The sequence below is a fragment of the Pseudorca crassidens genome, chromosome 14 (assembly GCF_039906515.1).
Source record: "Pseudorca crassidens isolate mPseCra1 chromosome 14, mPseCra1.hap1, whole genome shotgun sequence".
In the NCBI taxonomy this organism is placed as follows: Eukaryota; Metazoa; Chordata; class Mammalia; order Artiodactyla; family Delphinidae; genus Pseudorca; species Pseudorca crassidens.
In genome coordinates, this window is record NC_090309.1 from 9,968,539 (window position 1) to 9,993,734 (window position 25,196).

The following is a 25,196-nucleotide window of genomic DNA, read 5'->3' on the forward strand; positions in this document are numbered from 1 at the left end:
GTTGGTAGCTTCTGTTCAGTCAGGCTTGTGCCCTTGGTCCCTTCCTCTGTATCTGCCCTACTGCAGGAACTAACTTTGCTGGAGAGATCCAACAGGTTAGAACCTTCTCAAGACCAGCAGTGTCCCCTCCCATAATGAGGCAGCACCAACTGGGTGCTTAAACCGATTTTAAGATCCAGATCTACAAATGTTTTTCTCAAATTCTTGCCTTCTGGTTTTTTTAGGAATAAGTGTGCATAAAATTAGAAAATGATTCTGAAGGGTAATTTCCCTAGGTTAGCAGTTTTCAAATTTAGTCTCAGGACCCCTTTACACTACAAAAAATTAAGAGCCCCAAACAGCCTTTATTATCTGGGTTATAGCCATTGATGTTTATTTACTATAGTAAATGCATTTTAAAACAACAGTAACTTATGTTAACTTTTTATGAAAAACAACTTCCAAAACAAATCCAGGGAGAAGAGTGGCATTTTACATTTTTGCAGATCTCTTTCACGTCTGGCTTAATAGAAGACAGTTGGATTCTCATAGCTGCTTCCACAACCTGTTGTGTGTTGTGCTGACGTAAAGCTGAATTCACACAGATATGAAGTTGGAAAAAGTTTTTAAATAGGCTTCTCAGGTAATTGAGTCTATGTGATGCTACGTCACCACTCCACAGGTGGCAGTTTCTTAAAGGCAATGTGGATCTGAAACCTTATCAATGAGCTTTTTATACTCTTACATTAAAACCCACTGGCCTTACACTTTTAATGAGTCTTACCCATGACTGATTTTATAACATCATGCATTAGGCATTTGGAAAATGCTCATTCACTGAATTATGCAAATCTTCCAAATGTCAATACATTTCATCATACAGATCACGTTTGTTCTTATCACCACCAGTCCCCTCAGAAAAGTCTAAGCATTGAGAACGTGTCAAGCTCATGGCGGCAATACAAGTTTTCAAAGATTCTAATTTTCGCTTGAAAGCTTTTATCATTGGCAACATTATCAGTTTCCCTTGAAGTGAAAGTCTCATTCCGTTCGTTTTCCGGAAAATGTCTCCCAAATAGCCAAGTCTAAATACCATAATTTGCTCGTTCTTTCAAGTAGAAATGGTTATGCCATGAACAACACAGTTGTGTTGCACAACTGCTTTTCCTCAAGACAGCCACACCTCAGTGCGCAGCAGGAGTGCTCGTGTGTGCTTCCCGTCATTGCAGAACATGAGCTGTATGCTCAAGGGTCCAGATTTAATACAATTTATCTCTTATTAGTTCTGTTGAGGACATTTCTCAGGGAAGTTGGCAATTTTTTCACTGTGAGACCTAGGCATGGAGACACGACTGTAGTAGTTGGTGCCATTGCCTTGCTTCCTGCCCAGGCACCAATTGCTGAAAAAATCTAGGAATTTCCAGTGACCGGCAGACCACATCTTGAGAACCACTGCTCTAGGTACTGCCCCAGCTGTCTTCAAAATCTAAGGTCATGATTTCTGTGGTGTAAAAAATCAAGTGAAGGCTGTGGGCTTGAAGACAGGCCTCAAGTCAAAACCCACTTGGAAGTGCCTGTCAGAGGATAACGTGAGACTAAAGCGCTGACTACCTGTGCCAGTGTTTCTCTACCATTTTTTCATCATCATTGCCTTAAGGGGCCTGAATCGGCATCTTTTTACTCCTCACCCCCACTATGAAAATCTAATACGACAGACCACAGCATGTTTACATACCGTGGTCCTTCTGAGGGCCACAAATTACTGTCTCTAAGATTTTTTTTTGCCCCTCACCCAAGATCCAATTTTCATCCCCACTGAGAATGCATGCCCTGTGGCCACCAATAACTCTCCCTTCTAGGGGTCATGTCCTCCCCATTTATTTCTCAGCACTTCCCAGCTGTCATCACAGCACATAGCACAGAAGGTTAACGTTAAGGGTTTCAAAGGGAAAGCAGAGGTGTTTCTCACTCTAAACCAACCTACATCAAAAAATTTCCTTCAGGCCTTCCCTGGTGGTGCAGTGATTAAGAATCCGCCGGCCAATGCAGCGGACACGGGTTCGAGCCCTGGTCCGGGAAGATCCCACATGCCATGGAGCAACTAAGCCCGTGCGCCACAACTACTGAGCCTGCGTATTAGAGCCCGCGAGCCACAACTACTGAGCCCGCGTGCCACAACTGAAGCCCGCGCGCCTAGAACCCGTGCTCCCCAACAAGAGAAGCCACTGCAATGAGAAATCTGCTCACCGCAACAAAGAGTAGCCCCCCGCTCGCCGCAACTAGAGAAAGCCCACCCGCAGCAACGAAGACCCAACACAGCCAAAAAAAAAAAAAAAAAAAAAAAAATTTCCTTCAGTATTGACTGAATGTCTTAAATGCAAGGGTTTGCCCAGAAATCGAGAAGGCAGGACCTACTTCAGAAAAGGACTCACCATGGAATTCTTTTAGATTGTGAATGTCCTTACAAAACAGGACTTGGGACTCAGATGGATTATTTCCATAAAGCTTACAGTTTCAGAAAGGGCTGAGATATAGCCCTCCTACATATAGATATGATGATTATAAATAGTATACTCACCACCACCCCCAAATTTAACACTGTGCCCTAAAGCAAGCAAAATCTGGCTTAAGTACAATAGACTGATGTTCTGTAGCTCTTTACCAAGGACTCCGTGTCAAAGGACGGGAAGGAGTGAGTGGTTCTGTGGCCTGCACTTCTACCCAAGTCTGCATGGAGGAGGGCCAAGTTAAAGGAAGGTCAGGGATGCTCCTCTGGGTCCTCTCAGGGGCTGGGAAAGTCTTATGACATTTTCTGGGGAACCACGATTCTGTCCAAAGTCAAGGTGACTCAGAGGCCTTCAGACGGCTGATATTTCCAGAAGGCCAACTCTCCATCGTCACTGCAGGAGGCCAGGAGCCCCCGCTCCTTGGGATTCCAGGCCACACAGTTGACATCCTGGGAATGGGCCTGAGGCACGTGGGCCGTCACGGAGAAGGTGGGCTGCTGCAGATCTGAGCCGGGATCCTCCTCAAATACTCGGATGGCATCATCCCCACAGGCGGTAGCCAGGGCCCCTGTCAGCTGACACCTGGGGTGAACATGTGCATCAGTGAGTATGCAGGTGGCTCCTCCCTCCCCAACCTGGCAAATCAGGTAGGAGGGATGGGTTCTATAGTCCCCCTGGCCTGCTCCCGTCCCAAACTTCAGGCCTCAGCTATAAGTGTCTTATCGAAGAGCCTCCCTAACAAATATGTAGCCACAAACATCACCCCAAGCTTCAAGGGCTGCCATCTAGGTTTTCCTCCAATACAATTAACCTAAAAAACTACAAATAACTCTGAATTGTACTTTTCTCACTTGGAATAAGCAGTTTCCCTGTCATAAAGTATTCTTTGACCATTTTTAAAAAAGTGATACGATAGGCCACTGAATTCTACCATACTTTTTCTTGAGTCCATATTTGCTATTCCCAAATGTTTGCCAATATAAATAAAACTTAGATGCACATCAGGTTTTTCCATTATTTAGGATTATTTCCAAGGGATAGATTTTCAGGGCCAGAACTGCCCTCTCATCGACTCTCCTATATGAATGGTGTCGTTTTTCTAGACCCCATAAGGGTAGAAACGGCCCTGTGGATTCATGGCTGGATTCTCCAGCCATGAATCCACAGTTTCAAGAATAAATATTTCTGGATGGTATGATGCTGTGTGACCCCCAAAGGCTGGAGCTGCCTTCATAGCCTGGAATCTTAACACAGGTGCAGGCCTGGGTCTAAGCCTCTCCCCACTCCTGCGTACCCCAGACCGGCCAGCTCTGAGCCAGCATGGAGACAGTCTGGCCTGATCTGAAGACCCGAGGGTGGCTGTTCTCTATCCCCATGTATTCCCAAAGGTGAAAGGGAGCAGCACAGGCTTCTGACTTCTCTAAAACCTCTCCAATGGTTGGGGTGGCAGGGTGGAGGCGGTGGGGAGGTCTTACCAAGCGACATCGTAAATGGTCCTGGAGTGGAAGCCTGACAAGGTGCAGATACATTTCCAGCTAGGGTCAGAGCCGCTGCACGCCACCCCTGCATGACAGACTTCTCTTGAGCCTCAGGCATGTCCGTGTCCTGGGCATCTCAGGAGAGTATCTAACCCGCCCCAGAGGAGACCCTAATTTGCTGCGCCCCAGCCCACCCTCAGTCATGAGGCCTCATCTTCATTGCTCTGTCTCTGTCCTCACTGATCTGCCTTACACACTGCAGCCAGACTGGCATTTTTACAGCAGAATTCTGAGAAGCATATGTCCTGTTCCTCAAAACCCTTTTGCTGCCGACTACGTCTGATGGGTTAGCCTGCCTTTCAAGGCCGCCCACCAGCCAGCCCAACCCACCTCATTTCTCTCCAAACCCTTTATGCTTATGCTCCGACGACACGAGTCACTGTTCCTGGCATAAGTCTAGGCTGTCTTTACCTTCAATGCCTTTGCTCGTGTCGTCTGCACCTAGAATTCTCTTCTCGTGTTAAAATCCCGCACACTCTTTCAAGTCCAGATGAAATGGCCCCCCTTCCTCAGACGCTCCCGACTCTTTCGGCACGATACCTGGAGGCCTCTGGTGGCACACCTGCCTTTCTACCCCAGTCTCCTGGGACTCATCTGTGTGTCTCAGCCCCTCAGTAGACTAAGCCTCGTGAGAGATGGGTCTTCCTTAGCTCCCAGGCTGGGCCCTCACCTTGCTCATTGCCCGGTAGATACTGGTGCCAGATGCGCACGGTACGGTCATCACTGCAAGAGGCCAGGCGCTGGCCACTGGGGTCAAAGGCCAAGCTCCACACGGTGGATTCGTGGCCTTCGAGGGTGGCACAGCATACCCAGTCATCCTCTTCCTCCCGGTAGAGCTTCACTGTGTCGTCATAGCTGGCAGAGGCTAACAGCTGTGGGAGAGGCCAGGGAAAACACAGCACATGTCTGTAGGGCCCAAGAAGTGTCTGTGGTTCCAACATTTCTCCCTCCCAGGACAGGAGAGTCCCAGGGGTCTGCTTTTATAAAGGGATTGATGTGTCTGGGTCACAGATCGAGATCCCTGGAAAAGCCAGGTTGAGGCAGAAGAGCAGAAGAAGGCTGGATACAACCCTCCACATCAGAATTCCTTCCCACCAAGATATCTGACTCTCACCTCCTGGCTCGGGTGCCAAACCACATGCTTGACATCCTGTGTGTGAGAGTTGAGGACACTAACACATTCATACTCGTCTTCTTCATCAACTGTGCAAGAGAAAAGAAAGGAGTCCTTGAGCTGACCGACCCTGTCAGGGACACAGGGGGAGATCTGGTGGCAGGTTCCCAACTGCATCTGGAGGGACCTGGACTCACCTTCCCAGACCCACACACTCTTATCTCGGCTGCAGGTGGCAAGGAGGTTGCCAGATGGGGCCCAGGCTACTGACTTGACCTCATTTTCATGGCCCTCCAGAGTGGTTACACACTGTGAACCGGGAAGAGGGACAAGAATCAGCAGCAGCTAAGACCCCTGCGGTCCTTCTCATGGGCACAGCCCCACTGGCCCAGGCTGGCTCATGTTCCTCGACCAGCCCTGGCTGGGGGGGCAGGGAACAGGCAACAATCCTGGTCCCATCCAGCCCGGTTACCTCAAAGTCATCATTCTTCTTCTTCCAAATGCAAGTGGTAGCATCAAAGCTGGCAGAGGCCAGGTAATTCCCACAGGGAGACCAGGCCACCTTCCGCACGGTGCGCTGGTGGCCTTCACAAAGGACAGATTTGCAGATCCAGCTGTCACCTAAAAGCAGAGGACAGGCCAGGCTCTGGAGCTGGGTGCACGAGAAAGTGCTGAAGCATATCAATGCCATTGGGTAATGGGGACCAGTATTGGAGCCAAGCTGGGGGGCAAAGCTCAGTGGGTGTGTTTAATAACATGCTTTCAGAAAGTCAGTATATTAATTGACTCCACTTTCTCTGGAGGTATCCTTCTAAGTCAAATGGAAGGAGTCACTCTCCCAATTTAAAACTGTCAATAGCGCCCAAACGCCCTTGGGATAAAATTTAAACTTCATCATCTATAGCAAATTACTCTGCAGGCTACTTTCCTTCTCTCTGCATTTTCCTACCTCAGCAACTATCACAATTCCCTCAACAGTTTCAGCCTTTTGACATTTTAGCTTCTAGTATTTGTCGACTCCTTTGCCAGAAAAGCTTTCTCAGAGTGGCTAAGGAGGCCCCTCCACCCTCTCCCTTGGCCTGCGACCCCCGTCCAGGGTATGCCTGCCCCGCAGGCTGCGCACTCCCCGAGCCTGGCACCCACACCAAGCGCACGTAGACCCCTCGGCGGCAGCGGTCGCGCAGCCGGGCCTTACCCTCCCTGCCCCAGATGCGGACACTCCGGTCGCCCCCGCACGAGGCCAGCAAGGTTCCCGCGGGGTTCCAGGCCAGGAACCAGCAGCGGGAGTCCGGGTGCGCCAGGATACGGCCAAGCAGCACCAGCGAGTCCTTCATGGCTGCCCGGCTCAGGAGAAGGCAGAGGTGAGCAGAGCCAGCCGCGCCGACTGCGGCTCCCACCAGGCAAATCCTCTTCCTCCTGAGGGCCGGGGTCCTCCTTGGAACTAAAGCACCCGCGGCTTCTGCCGTGCTGCCCTCTGGGAGTTGTAGTCGGCCTTTCACTCCCCCTCCCCCACAGCCCCCCACCCCCATCGGAAAGCATCACGGGACTGCCTGAAACTACAAGTCCCGTGAGGCCTTGCGCAGGGAGCCGGCGACGCGCCCGGGCTGTGTCGCGCGCGGGGGACGGGGCGGGGAGCCGGAGGAGGCGGGGGCAGAGGTGGAGGAAGCCGGAAGTGGATCGTGCCCGGGTTGGTTCGGGCGTTGCGGGTTTGTGGCCTGGGATCGCTCGGACCGTGGCAGCTGAGGAGCCCGTGACGGGACGGAGCGACGCCATCCCGGCACTGAGGCCTGCTGACCGGTGAGGATCAGGAGTCGGTGAGGGGTGGGTCCTCTCTGGACACAGGTCGCACCCCAGATCGCTGTTCCCAGATCCTGGGTCCCCGATCCCTGCGGCCCAGCCTGGTCCTCCGCCCCTCGGCACCCTCTGGCCAAGACTCCTAGGCCGGGTCTCTCTTCCACCACTAACAGATAACTCCGCCCCAGCCCCTCTCCCCACTCTGCTCTGCCAAGATCCAGCGGGCCCCCAGCCCTCTCCGGGTCATCATCCTGCACCTCCGCAGCCCCACTCCAGGGACCCTGTCCCCGCCCCCCGAACCTCTGCAGCTCTCCTGTCTCTGCTCTGCCCTCGGTCCCACCCCCATCCTCCGGTGTCGGCCCTGACAGCCTTGCGCCAGCCTCACCTCTGCGAACCCAGCGCGTTGCTCTCCTCCCCCCGGACAGGCAGGCTCTGTGCGCTCGGCGGAGGTCGGCGGCGACCAGCAGCGACCGCGGAGCGACGGCGGGCGGCCCCGGGCATGTACGCCCCCGGAGGCGCAGGGCTGCCTGGCGGGCGCCGGCGGAGGAACCCGGGAGGCAGCGCTCTGCCCAAGCAGCCGGAGCGTAGCCTGGCCTCGGCCCTGCCGGGTGCCCTGTCCATCACCGCGCTGTGCACTGCCCTCGCCGAGCCTGCCTGGCTGCACATCCACGGTGGCACCTGTTCCCGCCAGGAGCTGGGGGTCTCCGACGTGCTGGGCTCCGTGCACCCGGACCTGCTGAAAGGTGAGGGCGCTGCGCGCCGGCCCTCTTCTTTCTGGACGACAGGGCCTCCTCGGTAGGGTGCCGGCTGGAGCTGAGATAGCCTGGGGCAGGCACTTGGTTGAAGGAAACAGCCCCATTCGTGCCTGGTGTTCATGCCCACCAGGTGGCTCTGTTTGGGGTCCAGCCCCTCATTAATTCTGATGTTATTCAGCCAAGCACCCACTCCTCAACGCCATGCTAATCTGGACTGCTATTTTAGGCGTCTGCCGGGTGAAGGGCGCGGTATATGGAGAGAAGATAAGGGTGCTAGGCATCACAATCAGCTGTCTCCTTCTGAGGAGCCTCTGGGATACAGGAAGGTTTCTTTGGGACAGCCTGATTGATGGAGAAAAAGGAACTTTTAAATATGGCTAGAGTTTAAAAGATGTTTTTGAGTTGTACAGTAATTTGATTGTTGTTAGAGACAAAGGGAGTCTATGGTATTTTCAATAACCAGAAGTCAGTTCCATTGCCACCCTCAGTAAAACAATAGGAATTTGGTTCTTGGAACCCTCACAAGTGTGCCCGAATGAGGTAAGTTTGCTTTGTTCGTCATCCTGCTTCTCAGCCAGGGAGGCAGAGGAAAGGGGAAAGGGACCGTGGTCTTTACTGGACCCAGGGGAGGCCTGTAGCTCATCCTGCCCACCCTGTCTGTAGTAATGAAGGGTAAAGGCTGTGTGGTGTGGGGGTCAGGATGGCACTGCCTGGCTTTTACAGGGAAAATGGTCAGTGGATTCCAAACAGCCCTTAGTAACAGCGGAGTTCATTACCCGCAAGGCCTTTTGAACCATTCGTGAATGCTTTCTCCCTGTGCCACTCCCTGGCTGTAATTCATTCCAGATGTTTACTGCCCCATGTATCAGAAGCCCGTCCTGTTAGATATCTTCACGTTGCCTTTTTACGGATTCAGGCTCTGGGATTTGGTGAAAAGGTCAAGTTTTCCTTTGGAGAACTTGGATCATATATACCACTTATGCAGGTTGTGGCTGAAAAGCCGTATCCTTGTGGCCTAATCTTGTCTTTCGCTGAGAGTTCTTTTGCTGTTTTGCATTTCTCTTGAGTCTTTGAAGCTTTAGGATGATTTTGTAGAGAGCAGGTTGGGGGCTTCTGGTTTGTTTCTAGATTTCACCTTGATGATAGCTTTCTCTGCGTTGGCTCATTACGAGCAAAGTTATCCACACGATGGAGGCCGTGTGACGTGCAGCTTTTTCTGTGGCGTGTAGCTGGTGACAGAAAGCCCATCAAGCTTGAGTTGAATGGTTTTTCCCTTAGCGTGTTCCCCTGTACTTGCCTTTTTTTGAGGAACAGCTGCCACCTTTCCACCGCTTCACCCAGACCGTGGCAGTTGATCGATCCCCTGATGGTCAGTGTTTCAAGGGCTTGGTGTCATTTCCAAACTGGGAGAGAGTTCACGATGCTTCTCCATTTCATTTCATTCCTAGGGAGGCTCTTAAAATTCATGCCATGAGGGGAGGGGCCGTCTGATCCCGTGTCCTCATTCCAAAGGTCCAGGAAACTGGTGTCTCAGAGAGGTGAAGTGATCTCTCCAGGGCCACACAGCTGGGAGTGGCATAGCTGAGTGTACCTCACCGTTGACTCCAGTTTAAAGTGACGCTGTCTCGTTTATGTTTTTTAACCTTTGCTTTACTTCAGCCGTCATAAGGAATGATCTCACGATCGTTCAGTCCACTCTGGCGTGCATCCTTGTCAAAGCCATGTCAAAAGTAAGAATAAATTCTTGGTGCAGTTCTCCTTTGTTTACACATATATTTACCTCTTCTGAGAAATTATCCAAGCCAGGTTTTGTGTTTTCTAAAGCACGTTGCCTTCACCTTTACATTATGCCTGCTCGTGTGTTTAGGGATCTTAACCCATGAATAGTTTCGGCCTGGTTTTCCTTGGCCATCTTCTTGGCCATTACAAGCTGGGAACGCTTGGTGTCCATTAATAAAGGAGTTGACAGTGCTACCTCATGAGCTACCACAGAAGAAGGCGAGGAATCCAAAGGTCCCTGTTTCTCTTCTTCTTCTTTGTACCAGTTGGCTTTTCGGTGCCCAGTGGGCCTTCAGATGTACGCTATTCTGTGGGATTGTACTGAGCCTCAGGGCCTGGCAGATACCCTAGCATGGAAGCCTGGGATATTCCCCATCTCAGGAGGGAGCAGAGCTATGGGGTACAGATCCGGTGCCTGTAGATGCTTCCAGAGGGAGAACAGACTCTGCCAGGTCTCTGCAGGCGACAGGGAGCAGCCAGGGCCAGCAGGCTTTGGGACGGTGTCTTCCCATTTCTTGGCCCCCTGCCTGAGTGCCAGGCATTGTGTAAACCCACTTCACGCCTGGCTGTAGTGTCTCCTAAACAACATCTTTATTTGGTAGGGACTGTCGTCACCCCACCCCCCGCCCCAACACACACACACACACGTCTCGGGCTCAGGGAGGTCAGGTCACTTGCTCAGGGACACACAGCTGATCTGAGTGGTGTGGACTCCACGCTCACCACTGTACCTTAGCACACACTGAGCTGCTTTCTCCTTCCATCAGAGCTGTCCCAGGCCTCTTATTTCCCCATTCTAGCTGAGTTTTCATCACAAGCCTAGGCAAAGCTGCGCCTTTTTATTCCTCATCACCTTACGTTGGTGAGCTGAGGCAAAGCCACTCATCCTCCCGCTGTCATTCCCAGAGCCCTTGAAGGCTTTAACAAATGCCGTTGGCTTAAAAGATCCACCAGAACTCTGCCACTCCCCTGCTCCTCACAAAGCTCTTCTTCAGTCTGGGCCCGGGGTGCGGGCAGAGATGTGCCCAGACCGATAGTGGCCCCCAGCAGGGGAGCCCAGAGAATCACTCCTTCTGAGCCCCAGTCCCTCTCTGCCTCTCAAGCGTGCCCAGCAAAGGGCAGCAGGGACCACAGCCTCAGGAAGCATCTCTGGAGAATGAGGGAGTTTAGGATGTGAAGTCAGGGGAATCACGGTTGACAGCAAGCCACAGGAAGATCAAGGGCCTTCCAGGAAGGGCCGGAGTGTCTGAGGGGTGGTGACCGATGCAGCTGGCATTTCCCAATCCCGTGGGGCCTGTCCTCAGAGGCAGCTGGGCTAGGACCATTGGTATCTGTGGGATGACCCAGCCAGGCACTGGAGGGCCCTCTTCGAGTCTTGTGTCAGAAGCCTCGGTTGGAAAAAAAAGTCACACCGGGCAGTGGCTGCGCAGGTGGGTGCTGGAAGGACTGGGGCCCCCGGGGACGTGCCTCTGACTCAGGGACTCCAGTGAGGGGGGAAATAGGACACGGGACAGAAGGGAACTGGCCAGAAGCCACTTGAAGCGTCCTGCCTGCAGCCTCTTTGGGTCAGGAGGGGTGAGAGCCATGGGCAGGTAGACAGGAAGAGCCAGGGCCTTCAAAACAAATCCAGCCCAGTGACTTACCAATGACCTTGGGCAAAGTCAGCTCCTTGGGATCCTGTTACACAGCAGCTGCCCTCTTCCCCAGTGACTGGAGGGAACAGTCAAGCAATAGTTACCAAAATAAACAGGCCACACAGCACAACTGGGGGGTAGGATGTATTCTGTCTTACTGGAGTGTAGTGGGTGCACCACTGTTTTGTTTTTTTTTAAACAATTTTTGTTTGTTTATTTGTTTGTGCCACACGGCTTGTGGGATCCTAGTTCCCCGACCAGGGATCAAACCTGGGCCCCCAGCAGTGCAGCACAGAGTCCTAACCACTGGACCACCAGGGAGTTCCCTGCACCACTGGTTTGAGTTTAAAATTAGGACCCTGCTCCATGTGCCATTTCTCTCCACAAATAAAGTAACACACATGTAACATCTGAGGATTTTGCTTCTCTTTGGCAGCCCTCTCAATGGAGCAGATATTCATTGCCCTCCCTGCCATACTGATGTCTGACAGGGAGGAAAGAAAGGGACATTGAGATCCCGACCCCAGGAGAGTCTGAGCTGGGTTCTAAGCGTGTCAGGGATAACGCTGCCTGTCTTCCCTGTGTGCTCTGAGACCGCTGAGGGATGTAGGGCAGGCTCCTGGGGTATCTCTTAGCACCACTCCAAGGAAAGTCCCCACTTGGCTTCCCCGCTGAGCCTGAAGGTTTGCTCAGAGCTTTGGAGTAGAGAAAGGCAGAAGGCGTCACGTAGAAACAAAACCTGTTTGAATTGTGGGTCCAAAGCCCCTTCTCTGTACTGCATCGTCACCCTGGTGGCACAGGTCCTCAGTTTGGCATTAGTGGGCTCCTCCTTTGGCCCACACTGGCTGACGTGTGTGGACGGAGCAGTTTCGGTGTAAGGAGGAAAGGCACGCCAGAGAAGAGACACTGCTGTGGCCGCCCAGCGCAGAGGGAGTGGGGCGGCTCATCCCCAGCACTTTGTGCTTTGACCCTCCCCACGCACCCCTGTGCAGGCGGGGCAGGTGTTATAGCTTCCCTTTGACAGGGTGAGCGCAGAGGCCAAGGGCATTCAGTGACTTGCTCAAGGTGACATACAATCTGTGGGAGAGCTAGGATTGGGTGCCAAATCCAGTGACTTCTGCTTTTCAGAGCCAGACTCTGAGGACTGCAGAAGCTTAGACCACACCCAGCAGGTTTTGCCCAGTAATTCCCAGTATGAGTTCCTTTCAAACCTTTTAAGGTTTGCTTAAGGACCCAAACCTTTTCTGCCTAGAAGAGATTTCATGCTTCCAGCTGTTCCCTTAGTGAGCTCAGCAGCTGCTGGCACTGGCGATGGCTCTGCCAGCATTCATAGCCACCTTTGACCTTTCATTCAAATACAGCTCTTTAGGATTTGATTGATTAGCTCCAGCGAGGAAAAATTAAAACGGCTAACCCTGGTGCTAAACGGCTAACTCACGATGCAAGGGAGCCTGACCCGGATTTGGAGTCTAGCTCTGTGCCGTGTGACCTGCAGGAAGTCACTTAACCTCCTGGAGGCTCCAATTCCTCATCTGAACCATGTGATGAATCCCCCAGAGTGGAGTGAGGCTTAACTAAGATGACGTTTGCCCCATCTGCGTGCACAAGCAGGAATACCTAGAGGGGCACACAAAAAACTACCAACAATGTTTGTCTCTTGGGAGGGGCAGCTGGACATCTGTGCAAGTCCTCCTTATTCCTAAGATAAGTGTATTCTGAAACATAAGACACGTAGAAGTGTATCCAGCGGATGTACGTTTTAAAGGATGATAATCAAGTGAACATCCTATACTCACTTATGCAGCCAAAGATAGTATCGTTGAAGCCCTGTGTGTTACATTTTTCAGTTAAAACTAGTTGCTAAATTAAAACGGAGTTGAGGGCTTCCCTGGTGGTGCAGTGGTTAAGAATCCGCCTGCCGACGCAGGGGGCACGGGTTCGAGCCCTGGCCCGGGAAGATCCCACATGCCATGGAGCAACTAATGCCCGCGTGCCACAACTACTGAGCCTGTGCTCTAGAGCCCGTGAGCCACAAATACTGAGCCCGCGTGCCACAACTACTGAGGCCCGCGCACCTAGAGCCCATGCTCTGCAACAAGAGAAGCCACCGCAATGAGAAGCCCGTGCACCGCAACAAAGAGTAGCCCCCGCTCTCAGCAACTAGAGAAAACCCGCATGCAGCAATGAAGACCCAATGCAGCCAAAAATTAAATAAATGAATAAATTAATTAATTAAAAATAAACAACACTGAGTTGACTTTAAGTACTACAATTAAAGCATCACTCAGAGGTCCTGGTCACGTTGAGTAATGCTGGAGGAATCTGAACACGGCCTGCTGCAGAGCGGAGTGTGATGTAAGCCCCTATACCCTGCCACTCGCAGGTTATTCTTGGAAGCACTAGAAGAACACTTTCGTCCTGCCCCATCCCTGCCACGTGCCACGTGGACCCCAGAAGAACTGTCTCAGAGAGCTTTCAGCAATATTCAGAATGCAGCCAGGAAACAGCCCCCGTCTCCAGGAGCTTTGGTTTCAGAGAGGCCCTGTGGGTTTCTAGACCCCTTCAGGCCCGCAGGGCCGGATTAAATGGAGGCTGGACCTGGTTGCTGGCAGAGCTAATGCACAGGCAAGCCTGCTAGCAGCAGGCGATCCCTCAGGCTGGATGATTGGGCCCCAAAACAGATGGTTAGCTGACAAGAGAGTGACAGGTAGCTCTGAAGCCAGATCAAAGCGTATGAATCATGTGTGGGCCCAGGCAACATCTGCCTGGTGAATTCTGAGCCTGAGGCGGTAGGGAGTGCACGCTGTCACAAAGGCCCGGGGCCTCTGCATATCTGGTCTGGTTTTTCCGCGTGGGAGGCTGCGCCCTCTGTCCAGGACGCCATGATGCCGATCAACGTCGGCTGGTTTGAGGCTGCTTTGTTGATCTCAGGTGCCCTCCCCAGGTTTTCGGACTCTTCTTCATCAGTTCATCTCCCTCTAGGTCCAGGATCAGTGTTTCTTGGGGTGTAAGGCTTAGGCCCCCTGCGCTGCTGGTAAAAATCCAGATTCCTAGGCCCTGCTCCAGACCAAGAGCTCAGAATCTCTGGAGCTTGGGAACATGCTCTCAACCAGCACCCTGGGGATTCTCCTGTGCACGAGAGAGTGATAACCACCGTCCAACAGCCTCTCAGCCTGAGATCAAAACTCAGGAAAGCCCAGCAGGCCAGGCTCCTGAGGAGAACTTTCAGCCAATAAAGCTTGTGGTTCCCCACCTCCAAAAAAAAAAAAACTCGGGAAAGGAGCCTACAGTGTAAGTCTTGCCAGCCCTTTTCAAATTTTCCCAAATCACTTGGTGACCCATGGCCCAAATAAAAGAAGAACTTGCCAGTGGCTGAATAGAGGAAGTTAAGGCCCATTTCCTACTTTTTATCAAAGCTTAAAATGGTATCTTTTTGGACCAGCCTTTATTCTGTCTGTGTGTTTCTAGAACTGTGGCAGTTTGCGTAGATATCAAAGGGAGCTGACAGTGTGGTCTAGATGGAATAAAAAAAAGAAAAAAGAAAAAAGGAAAGAATGGTATTAAAGTCCTAGAGGGAAATGTAGGTTGCTTGATGGGGTCTGGTGTGTAGCTGTCCTCCTGGTATCGTTCACTATGACCCTGGGGGCTCTTTACTCTTTGAATGTTGGGTCTCCTGTTTTAGTATCTTCCTTTTTCTTGGATCATTCCCTCATTCTGGTAGAGCGAGCACCCCCCAATGGCTTTGCCCTCATTTTAGAAGGTATTTGGGGCTGTCAGTTTCTGAGCCTTTCAGGCTTTTGTGGTGTAAACCTAGCTGCTTCTTACCTTTTCCCATTTCCGGCTTATACTTCAGTTTATCTATTCTCTCAAGTCAGTTCTAGTTCTGAGTCCCGTTACTTCCCAGTTTCCAGAATTTTGTTTTGCCCTTCTTCTCTTTGTGTGGGTTTATGTCTTAATTTTTTTTCTTTTGTTTTAGTAGGGTTCGGGAGGGAGCAAAGATAAATGTGGAGGTCCAGTCTACCAGCTTTCCCCATCTATTTAGTCCTCTCTTGTCATTACAAGGTTCTCTAAACTGCTTCAGCTTCTTTTTGAACAAAAGGGCTGTGAGTGAGTGACTGGATAGAGCATGGACTTGAATGGGCCTCTGGCCTTCGTCCCTTTGGCTTTTCCTGCCAGCCCAAAGCATGCTTTAGCAGAATGGGTTAACATGTCTGATTAATTGTCAGGATCCTTAAAAATGGTTAGGAGAGCGTGGCAAGTACAGTTAACCCTTGAACGACAATGGGGTTAGGGATGCTGACCCTCCCAGCAGTTGAAAATCTGTGTATAATTTGTGTAATTTATAGTTGGCCCTCCGGATCCGTGGTTCCACGTTGCAGATTTAACCAACCCCGATCGTGTAGTACCGTAGTGTTTACTACTGAAAAAGAAGTCCACACATAAGTGGGCCCTCACCGTTCAAACCCATGCTGTTCAAGGGTCAACCGCACACTGAAGTGGAGCCCTGCACTTGGACTAGTCTTGTTGGAAAGGGAGGAAGGACTCGAGGCACACGGGAGCAGTGACCCAGGGGTCCTGTCTTCGAATAGGGAGGCTCCTCCACCCCCTCTGCAGCCCCACTGGGAGCGGGAGCTGAGACCACGCCCCCCTCCAGTCCTCCCCTGGCTCGCCGGCCTGTGGTGGAGGGGGGGCTTCCTGCCCCAGGGTGCTGCCCGGGAGCCTGAGGATCTGCTCCTCCCCCTACAGATTTCTGCATGAATCCCCAGACAGTCCTGCTCCTGCGGGTCATCGCCGCCTTCTGCTTCCTGGGCATCCTGTGTAGTCTCTCCGCCTTCCTTCTGGATGTCTTCGGGCCCAAGCATCCAGCCCTGAAGATCACCCGTCGCTATGCCTTCGCCCACATCCTCACAGGTAAGCTCGGGCTACTCCCAGTCGGGGAGGAACTGCCACAGGGCGGGGGCGGCATCCTGTCTGGAGTTGCAGGTGGGGGCGAAGGGGTGTCGTGAGCAGACCCTGTTCCCGACGCTCATTTCAGCTCTAGCCTTTCGCAGAGCGCTGGCGTGTGAGAGCAGCTGGCTTCCGTCATTTGCACGTATGCCCGCCAGGACCACAGACCCACTCGGCTGAGCTGTAGGGAGGGAATATTGTTAGGATTGACATCATGGCTCTCTAAGAACAGGATGTGAAGCTCAGCCAGGCTCATGGGCCTGGAAGGAGCAAGGGAGGAACTACAGTGTCTCCCTGTGTCTCCCTGGAGTACATGGTCTCAGATTCTCTCTCCCCCCCCTCCCGCTTCCCTGCAGGCCAGGCTTCTCTGCTCATACGAGGCTTCTCTCCTCCCTCGTGATGGGGCTGCTGTGTTGATTTGACCTAGGGTATCAGCGACTCCAGCTCCCAAACTGCACGACCTTGTCTATTCCGCTCGAAGCACCCAATGACTTCTAGCGGCCCTAGTATCCCAATTCCAAATTCTTTTTTTTTTTTTTAATATTTATTTATTTGGCTGCACCGGGTCCTAGTTGTGGCACGTGGGATCTTCATTGCCACAGGCAGGATCTTTAGTTCTGGCATGTGGAATCTTTAGTTGCGGCATGCGGGATCTTTAGTTGTGGCACACGGGATCTAGTTCCCTGACCAGGGATCGAACCCGGGCCCCCTGCATTGGGAGTGCAGAGTCTTAACCTCTGGACCACCAGGGAAGTCCCCAATTCCAAATTCTTAAGACAGAGAGAATCTAGTTGGCCCGGGTGGGGTCAGGCCTCTGTCTCCCGCCTCAGCCACAAGAGCTCCCCCTTGCAGTGTCTGGGGCCGGGCAGGTTCTCTGAAAATGGTGTTTGGGTAGAGAGACTGCAGTTGATTCCTCAAGCATCCCGGCTGCGGGGTGCCTGCTAACCCCCTTTCTCTGCTGTCCCTCTGTCCCCCAGTCCTGCAGTGTGCCACCGTCATCGGTTTTTCTTACTGGGCTTCCGAACTCATCCTGGCCCAGCAGCAGCAACATAAGAAGTACCACGGCTCCCAGGTTTATGTCACCTTCGCTGTTAGCTTCTACCTGGTGGCAGGCGCGGGCGGGGCCTCAATCCTGGCCACGGCCGCCAACCTCCTGCGCCACTACCCCACGGAGGAAGAGGAGCAGGCGCTGGAGCTGCTCTCGGAGATGGAGGAGAACGAGCCTTACCCGGCAGAGTACGAGGTCATCAACCAGTTCCAGCCGCCCCCGGCCTACACGCCCTAGTGCCAGCCGTGGGCCCTCCTCCTTGGCAGCCCTCCCCGCTCTGCAGCGCCCTCCACACCCAGAGGTGCTCCTTTCCCCAGCGGGCCTCACCGGGAGGATCCTGACCGTCTTCACCAACCTTCCCCGGGAGAGACTCTGCCTTTAGCGTTTGTTCATGGATCCCCGCTCTCAAAACCTGGGGTTCACTGGTTTTAGATAATGGCACTGTTTCCCTTCTTTCCACCCCCCTCTCGTTCCACAGTCACTCGTCATTACCAACCAGGGATGGTCGTACACGTTTTCCCCCTTCGTGGGCCCTATCTCTGAGACTGAGACTTTCCTTGGGGAGCTGTTGACAGTGGACGGTCCCCGCTAGAAGAGGCGTCCACGGGGCCCAAGGGAAAGGGGACCGTGCCCTGCGGGCTCGCCTCATAGCTGTCCACATGTGCCCCACAGCGTAGCTCTGGGCTGAGCCCTGCCCCTGCCCCTTCTGGGAGTGCCCAGTACCGGGCTGCCCGCTCTGTGGAATTCTCTGCACTTTAGTCTTTGGACTGCCTGTCACGTGTGTTCTGGTTCTGCAGGGAGAAGGGGTGGCTGCTGGGAAGCAGAGCACGTGCTCTCCCTGACCCGTGCCTGCCTGGTGGCCGGCGCCCTGGCGTGAGCCTGAGGCCCCCCGGAAAGGATCAGTGTGAAGGGGGCCAAATCTCCCCAGCCCTGTCACCTTTTAAAATGTGAGTGGTTTTAAAAGGGAAAAACAAAACTGAGCAACAACACCAATACTCTCTTTTTAAACTAGCGACAAGACTGTCATTGTCGTCCTTCAGCTATTTATCCCGTCCCTTCTGGCCCTGCCATGTTTGGGGCCCGCAGACCCCTCCAGCCCCTGGTAGTTCCTCCCCGAATCCCTCCTGGCAGAATGCAGCCCTCCTCCCTTGCCCCCTCCTCCCAGTGACCACGGCTCCCTGCGGCCTTCCTGTGGAACCCAGAGCCACATCGGCCTGGCTGGCTGGCCAGCGTGGTGCTCCTCAGGACCGCGGCACTGAGGCGTAACCTGGCCTCCGTGCAGGAACAGGGGCTGCAGCAGGCCAGGGAGCCCACCGCTCTCCACGTAGGAACTGTGACCAGGGGGGCCCTGCTGCATGAGGTGTCAGAACCCCCTGTCAGGCGAGCTGCCCTGGCTGTGCCCTTCAGGCTCAGTGTGTCCCCTAGACTGTGAGCTGAATGTACGGTCCACAGGGACCCTTCTTGAATGTACTCTGGTCTCACAGTGTGCTGCCGGCGCTTTCTTGCCCGGCCATCGCTCTGGCCGTTCTGTTGGCCACACGTGGCTCTGGATCGGCTGAATTTTCTGCCCTGAGATATGGGGCATAAAGTGGGAGAAACCGGAGAGACCTACGGTGTGGATCCAAATGGCCAAGCTTCTTTGGAATCGGTGTCCAGTGTTAAGCCGAAAAGCAGATGGATCCCCGTGTCCTTCACAGGCGATAGACAGAGTAAGACTGGAGCACAGACACCATTGTTGACCTGTGGCTAGACGGGGACCGTCATGTCCCTTGTCCTTCTTTGGCCAGACTGCCTGAGGATGTCTGGACAGACGCCTGTTTTGGTGGTGTAGGCCATGTCTGCGCCTGAGTGAGCGGCCACGTGGGGTTCACTGCGATGCCAAAGTGTGTCCCATGGTGACTCTCACACTCTTCTAGACTCTTCTTTTAGGCAAGAAAGACTGCCGTGTGATACCTGAGCACAAAGCCGAGGAGCTAAATTAAGTCTTGACTTGCTGTAAAGTCTGAGTTTGGCAGATTTCCAGGGTGCAGCCAGCTCTCTCTGACCCTGGGGTTCTGAGCAGGCGGACCAGGAGACCGGGCACCGAACACGCATGCCAAAGTGACCGGTCGTCTCATGAGGACCCAGACATGACCCTGTGGACCGTTCCGCGTGGTTCGGAACCCACTTTTTATTAGCTACCCATGCCTCTGGGCTTTCTTTCTCTTTTCCCCTGCCCTCCTGACACTGATAGTTTGTCATATAAACTCCCTTGGTTGTGTTCCTTTTATTTTCTAGAAAAAAAAAATTAAAAGCAAAACAAAACAAAAAAACCCGAAACCACAAATAAGAATGTAAATGCCAATGGCTCCCTGTCCTTTTTCTGTCGCAGCTTCCCTGAGTTGGTTCGTTCCCTTCCTCTTAGAGAGGCAGGAGAAATTGAGGAAGTGTGAACGTAATTTTTAAAAAGTTAGAAGGGACTTGAGTGTGCCTGCTGCATGCAAGGCATCTGCACCTAAATGACCCTCCTAATCCTGACAACTTCCGCACCGAGGTCCCAAGGCTGGGAGCCATAGGTGCCTCCGCCCAAGTCCTTGATTTCAGACCCTGAGCTCTTCCCTCTGCATCCTGTGAGCTGCAGGAGAGAGCGTGGCTTCTGAACTCCAGCCCTTGTGCGGAGAGAAGTAGACTTCTGCAGGGCCAGGACTTGCAGAAGAAGCTGCACTTCCTTTTGAAGCCACGGGAAATGACCACTGACTTCCAGGGAGAGGTATGTGAGTGCAAACGGCTCCAGGAGTGTAACGTCAACGCCTCCAGCGGTTACCCACGTCCCCTTCGTCCATTCACACCTTCAGCCGACACGCTGGGCCCCAGTGTGCATCACAGTGAAAGAGCTCAGGGCTCCCCTGGAGGAGCAGCCCACTTGGGTTTCTGTTTTTATTCCCAGGAAGAATACGTGTCTTTCTCGGGAGCTGGGAATGGGTTCGCTCTCTCATTTCAGACATTTACGAAAGGCGCCTTGTGTACAAAGCACCGCTTAGGCACCGTGAGAGAAATGTGATGACCTTCAGGGGCCCTGTCTCCAAAGATTTCATATTCTTAGCCCGGGAGGTGGACTCGACCACGGAAAGGTAGAGCGAAGTAAGTGGTCTACTGGACAGCTGGGAAAAGTGCTGCGCCCAACGGGGAGGCTGGTTCCTACCTCAGGGATTATGAGAGGCTTCCTGGACGAGGCAGCTTAGTGTAAGAAGGTGTTTGGAAGTAGGGTGGGGGGAATTCCTGCTGAGGGAAAGCAAGAACAGAAGCACATCTGGCGGCCAGGACGTGGTGAGAGAAGAGGCGAGAAAGGCAAGGGGGGCCCCCATTTGAGGAACTAAAAGCAGTGGAAAGCCCTGGAGGGATTTTGAGAAGAGAAAGGAGGGTTTATTTGAATGACTGGTGACTGTGAAGGAGGGTCAGCCTGGTGTCCAGTGGAAGAGTCTGAGGGTGTGTGGAGTGGGGGACAGGTGGGAAGTAGGGTGGAGGCCCGGGCCCTGAAGAGCAGGCCCAGTTGGCCCCCAGCGCCTGGAGTCTCAGCCACGTGACCGAGTAGGGAACCCAGGAGCCCCAGTTCCTGCTGACCCATCATGCGATGCGAGGCGGAGCCAGAGCCGCAGGCCTAGTGGGCCACACGCATGAGAAGACTCGGGATGTGAAGGGCAGCAGGGGGAGAACCTTGGGGAACAGAGGAAGAGGTGGTTGTGTCTTGGGGGAGAGCAGTTTTCTCAAGATCACTAGAGAATCTTTTCAGCTGACATCTCGCCCACAGCTGTCCGCGCTCTCAGCCACTAAATTAATGGGTCACAAAGCTCTGTCCCCACAAAGGACCTTCCGATCCAGCTGTCAGGAAGGCAGCCCCTTGAGACTGTAGGCTCAGCCTTGAGACAGGAAGGCTTCATGGAGATGGAGACACTTAATATGGGCCTTGAAGAATGGCTTTCCTGAGAGAACAATGTTGTCAGTGGAAAGGGACGGGCTTTAGGGAACACCGAGCTGGTGTTTTGAGCAGTGATGACACCCACTGGAGGGGCGTGATTAGGTGGGTGGACCCAGCCTATGTGGGTCTGGAATGTCAAAGTTATTGTCAGAACACAATTGCAAGATACGGAACTCGTAACACAGAGCCATCTTAATTAAATGGAATTTACTGGTTCCCATAACTGAACAGGTGACTTGGCTAGATCTTGGGACTCAAACAATGACGTGAAGGCGTGATTTCTCTCCGTCTCTCGGCTCTGCTCCTTGGTCAGGCAGTCCCTCTCCAAAGGTGGTGAAGATGGCCCCCGGCAGCCCCAGGCTGACACTAACCTCTCGTTTAAGGACCAGGATGGGTCTCTTCTGCCCAGCTGAGATCATGTCCCTTTCCCTAAACTGTGGCCAAGGACTTGGAGCTTCATCCTGTCACCGGGGACATGGATGGTCACACACGGGGTCTTGGATTCAGAGATGGCGTCACCAGTGTTGGTTGGGATGTGTGAGCGTGAGGGCGAGGCCTACACCAGTCAGAGATCCTTGCTGGCATGAGCCTATGAGGTGGAGATGGGATGCCTGTAATCTCCCCCTCAGCCTTCCTCACTGTGACAATGGACATGTGGCCACCAACCAGCTCTGCTCTCTTACAGAAGCTCCGTGTGTCCTATCTTTCTTGGAACAGGTCTGGGCCTTGAAATCAGGCTTGCCCACCTTCTGACAGGCAAACTGGGCCTTGATTACCCCGGCCCTGTCCTCAGGAATTGTGTCTTTTCCTTCTCTCTTACACTTGCCCCTTTCTTCCACCTCCATTCCCGGGCCCACCCAGCTTCTGACTTTCCCGTCTTTGTTCTTTTCTGCTTTGAGCTCAGTGCTTCTCTTGAGTGGTGCTTGGCACCCCTGAAGACACTGCCTGCAGGCATCCTGGCTGTTTGGGGGAACCACCCACCTAAACCCAGTCCCACCCCCCCCCACCCCGCCATCTCCATCTGGAAGTCAGCCCAGTGGGATGGGGAGGGAGCAGGCCCCAGCGCATGAGCAGAAGGCAGCGGGGCTGATGCCACGTGCCAGCATTAGGGTACGTTTTTGCATTAATTCCTCAGAACTGAAATTTCTTCTGATCTTGGAGTGATGCCTTCTTCACCACATGTTCAGTAGCTAACATACGTCTCCCCCAACCTTGGACCTACGTACTTCAGAAAGATGTTGAGAATTTGGAGAGAGTCCAGGTAAGCATTCTACGTCGATGAAAGATGGGGAGAAAAGTAAACAGCTCTAGAGAAAAGGATGGAATAGCAATCTGAAACGTGTGAGGAGATAGTTACCAACAAGGTGTGACCTTTAAAAGGCACTGCTCTCTGGGACTCGGTTTCCTCATCTGTAAATGAGGGGCTGACCTGGATGACTTTAAAGTTCCTGCCATCCCTAATCTCCAACTACCTGAGAGGGGGATCCCACCCTCCAGATCCACTCTGAGGGATCAAGAAGGAATGACTTTGAATTTATTTTAAGCATTTAAAAAATATATATATTTATTTATTTGGCTGCATCGGGTCTTAGTTGCGCCACGCAGGATCTTTCATTGCGGCACACGGGCTCAGTAGTTGAGGTGCATGGGCTCTCTAGTTATGGCGCGCGGGCTTAGTTGCCCTGCGGCATGTGGGATCTTAGTTCCCCCGACCAGGGAGCGAACCCGCACGCCCTGTGTTGGAAGGCGGATTCTTAACCACTGGACCACCAGGGAAGCTCCTATTTTAAGCATTTAAAAAATAACTTCGTTTTGAAAAAAATTTGTACTTGCTAAAAAGTTGCAAGAATGGGACAATGAATTCCCATATACCTCTCAGCTAGATTTACCAACTGTTAACATTTTGTCACATTTATTTTTGTTAAGATATAATTCACCTACCATGAAATGCACCCTTGTGAAGTATAATTCAGTGGATTTTAATATATTCACAAGGTTGGGCAGCCATCGTCACTAATTCCAGAACATTTTTCTCACCCCCCAGAGAACCCTGTGCCCCTCAGCAGTCACTCCCCATTCCTGTCCCTGCCCCAGCCCCTTACAGCCACTAACCTACCTTCTGTCTCAATTCATTTGCCTATTCTGGGCATTTCCTTTAAATGGACTACGTGGCATTTTGTATCTGGCTTCTATCACTTAGCAAGATGTTTTCAAGGCTCATCCACGTTGTAATACGTATCAGTCCTCCATTGATTTTTATGGCTAAAATTCCACAATAGGTATATACCACATCTTGTTTATCCATTCATCAGGTGATGGACACGTATGCTGTTTCTGCTTTTTGGCTATTGTGAATAATGCTGCCATGAACATTTCTTTTTTTTTTTGGCTGCACCGCATGACATGTGGGATCTTAGTTCCCCGACCAGGGATTGAACCCGTGCCCCAGCAGTGGAAGCGCGGAGTCTTAACCACTGGACTGCCAGCGAAGTCCCAGCCATGAACATTTTTGTCTTTGTGTGAACATATGTTTTCAGTCCTCCTGGGTATATGTGTAAGAGAGGAATTGCTGGGTCATGGTGACTCTAATTTTATGTTCCTATCAGCAATGTACGAGGTTTCCAATTTCTCCATTTTCTCGCCAACACTTGTTTTCCTTCTCTATGTTGAAACCTCTTTTCTGATCTTACCTAAGTTGAAAAATGACTAAAAACACAAATTGGTCATGCAAGAAAGGAATTTACTGGCTTAGGACCAGAAAAGTCAAGTAATGCAGTGAATTCAGGAGCTCCACAGGTGCCCCCTGACCACTTCACTCTTTCAGCTCCACTCCTGGAAGCTGGCTCCGTTTCCCAGCCAGGCTCTTCCCTAATGGTGATACAGGGGCTACTTAGCTTCAGGCCTTCCTCAGAGCACTAATTTCAACTGAAAACAGAGCAAGCTCTCTTTCCCTGAAGTTTACAAATGTCCCAGGGTTCACTCTGATTTGACCAACTTGGGACTGACCTTGTTCCTGAATGAGTCCCTGCGGTTACGGGGACCGGATGCCCTGACCGGCTTGGTCTAGGGTCATTGTCAACCACCCCCATGCTGGGAATAGAATCACTCGGATGAGAGGAGGGAGTGGGCATGGGAGGTGTGGTTCCATGAAAAGGAAATCAAAGTACTTTCACTGAAAGAAGGGAAAACGGAGGCTGAGCAGCTGAGACAGTGTTTCCCAGAAACGGAGAGGATGCCGGGCTTGTGAAGCTTTCCCCTCCCCCGCAGGGTCGGGGCTCCCCTCGCTGGCGCCCCTGACAGAGCCTTGTCTAACACCCCCATTAGCACACTCATGACATGGCCTCCTCATTGTTTGTTTCCAGGTCTGTCTCCTCAAGTTACTCCCTTCTTTCTTCTCTGTCTCAGCTGATCTCCAGTGTCTTCTCTTCGATCTTCTCAGCTGGGAAGGGAAGGAAATAAGATAGTTACCCAAATAATGGAAGGTCACTCTAGAGATACGCCAAGAAGTGCAATGGGAATTCAGAGAAGGGTAAGATTGAAGGGGTCAGGAAAGCTGTTCTAAGGTCTCTTTAAGGGTCTGAGAAATAAAGGAGTTGCCACAGAGGCCAAAACATCCCCTTGATTATTGGTAGAGAGGCTGGGTTGGTGGACATAGTTTTAGGTCTGTTCGCTAAGTGGGCTGCTAATACAAATCCCATAGTGACGCCGATTAACCCACCCAGTCGTGGCAACGTGAGACCAGAGAAGGCCTCCCCTGACCCCTGACCCCTGTGGAGGTAGAGCCCACCTCGGCAAGAACAGTGGGATTCTGTACCCTGCAGGCAGCTCAGTCCCAAGAGGACTGAGGAGTGGAGGGGTGGCGTTGGCCTATGCGTGACCAGTCCCCGCACACCGCCACCAGAATGGTCACCTTCTACTTTCCTTGAGACAAAGTAAATAAAGAGGGGTATAGAGAGGACAGGAGTATTACACCTAGTGGAATTCCTTGCATGTGGAAGGAAACGGGTAAGGTTTCCAAAGGTGGAAATGGCCTTATGGAAGGTGGCATTTAAGATGGGTCTACCTGGGTCCCAAGCAGAAGGGACTGGAGAGGCTTCAGGCCAACACTCTTAGGTGCAGTTTCTAGTTGCCCCTTTGTCTCATGGC

The 25,196-nt window shown here is 52.4% G+C and overlaps 2 protein-coding genes across 4 annotated transcripts; one reads left to right on the forward strand and one right to left on the reverse strand.

Annotated features, from left to right (window-relative positions):
• Positions 1–343: 343 nt before the first annotated feature.
• Positions 344–6,636, reverse strand: CIAO1 (cytosolic iron-sulfur assembly component 1). The gene is made up of 7 exons (XM_067704300.1): positions 6,334–6,636; positions 5,611–5,759; positions 5,336–5,447; positions 5,139–5,227; positions 4,695–4,896; positions 3,962–4,049; positions 344–3,068 (listed from the first exon to the last, which is right to left on the reverse strand). Exons 1-7 carry the CDS (start codon positions 6,470–6,472, stop codon positions 2,828–2,830), a joined length of 1,020 nt encoding a protein of 339 aa, XP_067560401.1. The 5' UTR covers positions 6,473–6,636; the 3' UTR covers positions 344–2,827.
• A 142-nt stretch (positions 6,637–6,778) lies between these two features.
• Positions 6,779–19,433, forward strand: TMEM127 (transmembrane protein 127). Of its 3 annotated transcripts, none has more exons than XM_067704285.1 (4): positions 6,779–6,935; positions 7,358–7,675; positions 15,847–16,011; positions 17,025–19,433. In XM_067704285.1, exons 2-4 carry the CDS (start codon positions 7,432–7,434, stop codon positions 17,330–17,332), a joined length of 717 nt encoding a protein of 238 aa, XP_067560386.1. In that variant the 5' UTR covers positions 6,779–6,935; positions 7,358–7,431; the 3' UTR covers positions 17,333–19,433. The 3 variants fall into 3 exon arrangements, with proteins under 3 accessions (XP_067560386.1, XP_067560387.1, XP_067560388.1); XM_067704286.1 differs by having other exon boundaries at positions 6,787–6,935; positions 7,301–7,675; XM_067704287.1 differs by lacking the exon at positions 7,358–7,675 and having other exon boundaries at positions 6,789–6,935.
• The last annotated feature ends 5,763 nt before the right edge of the window (positions 19,434–25,196 follow it).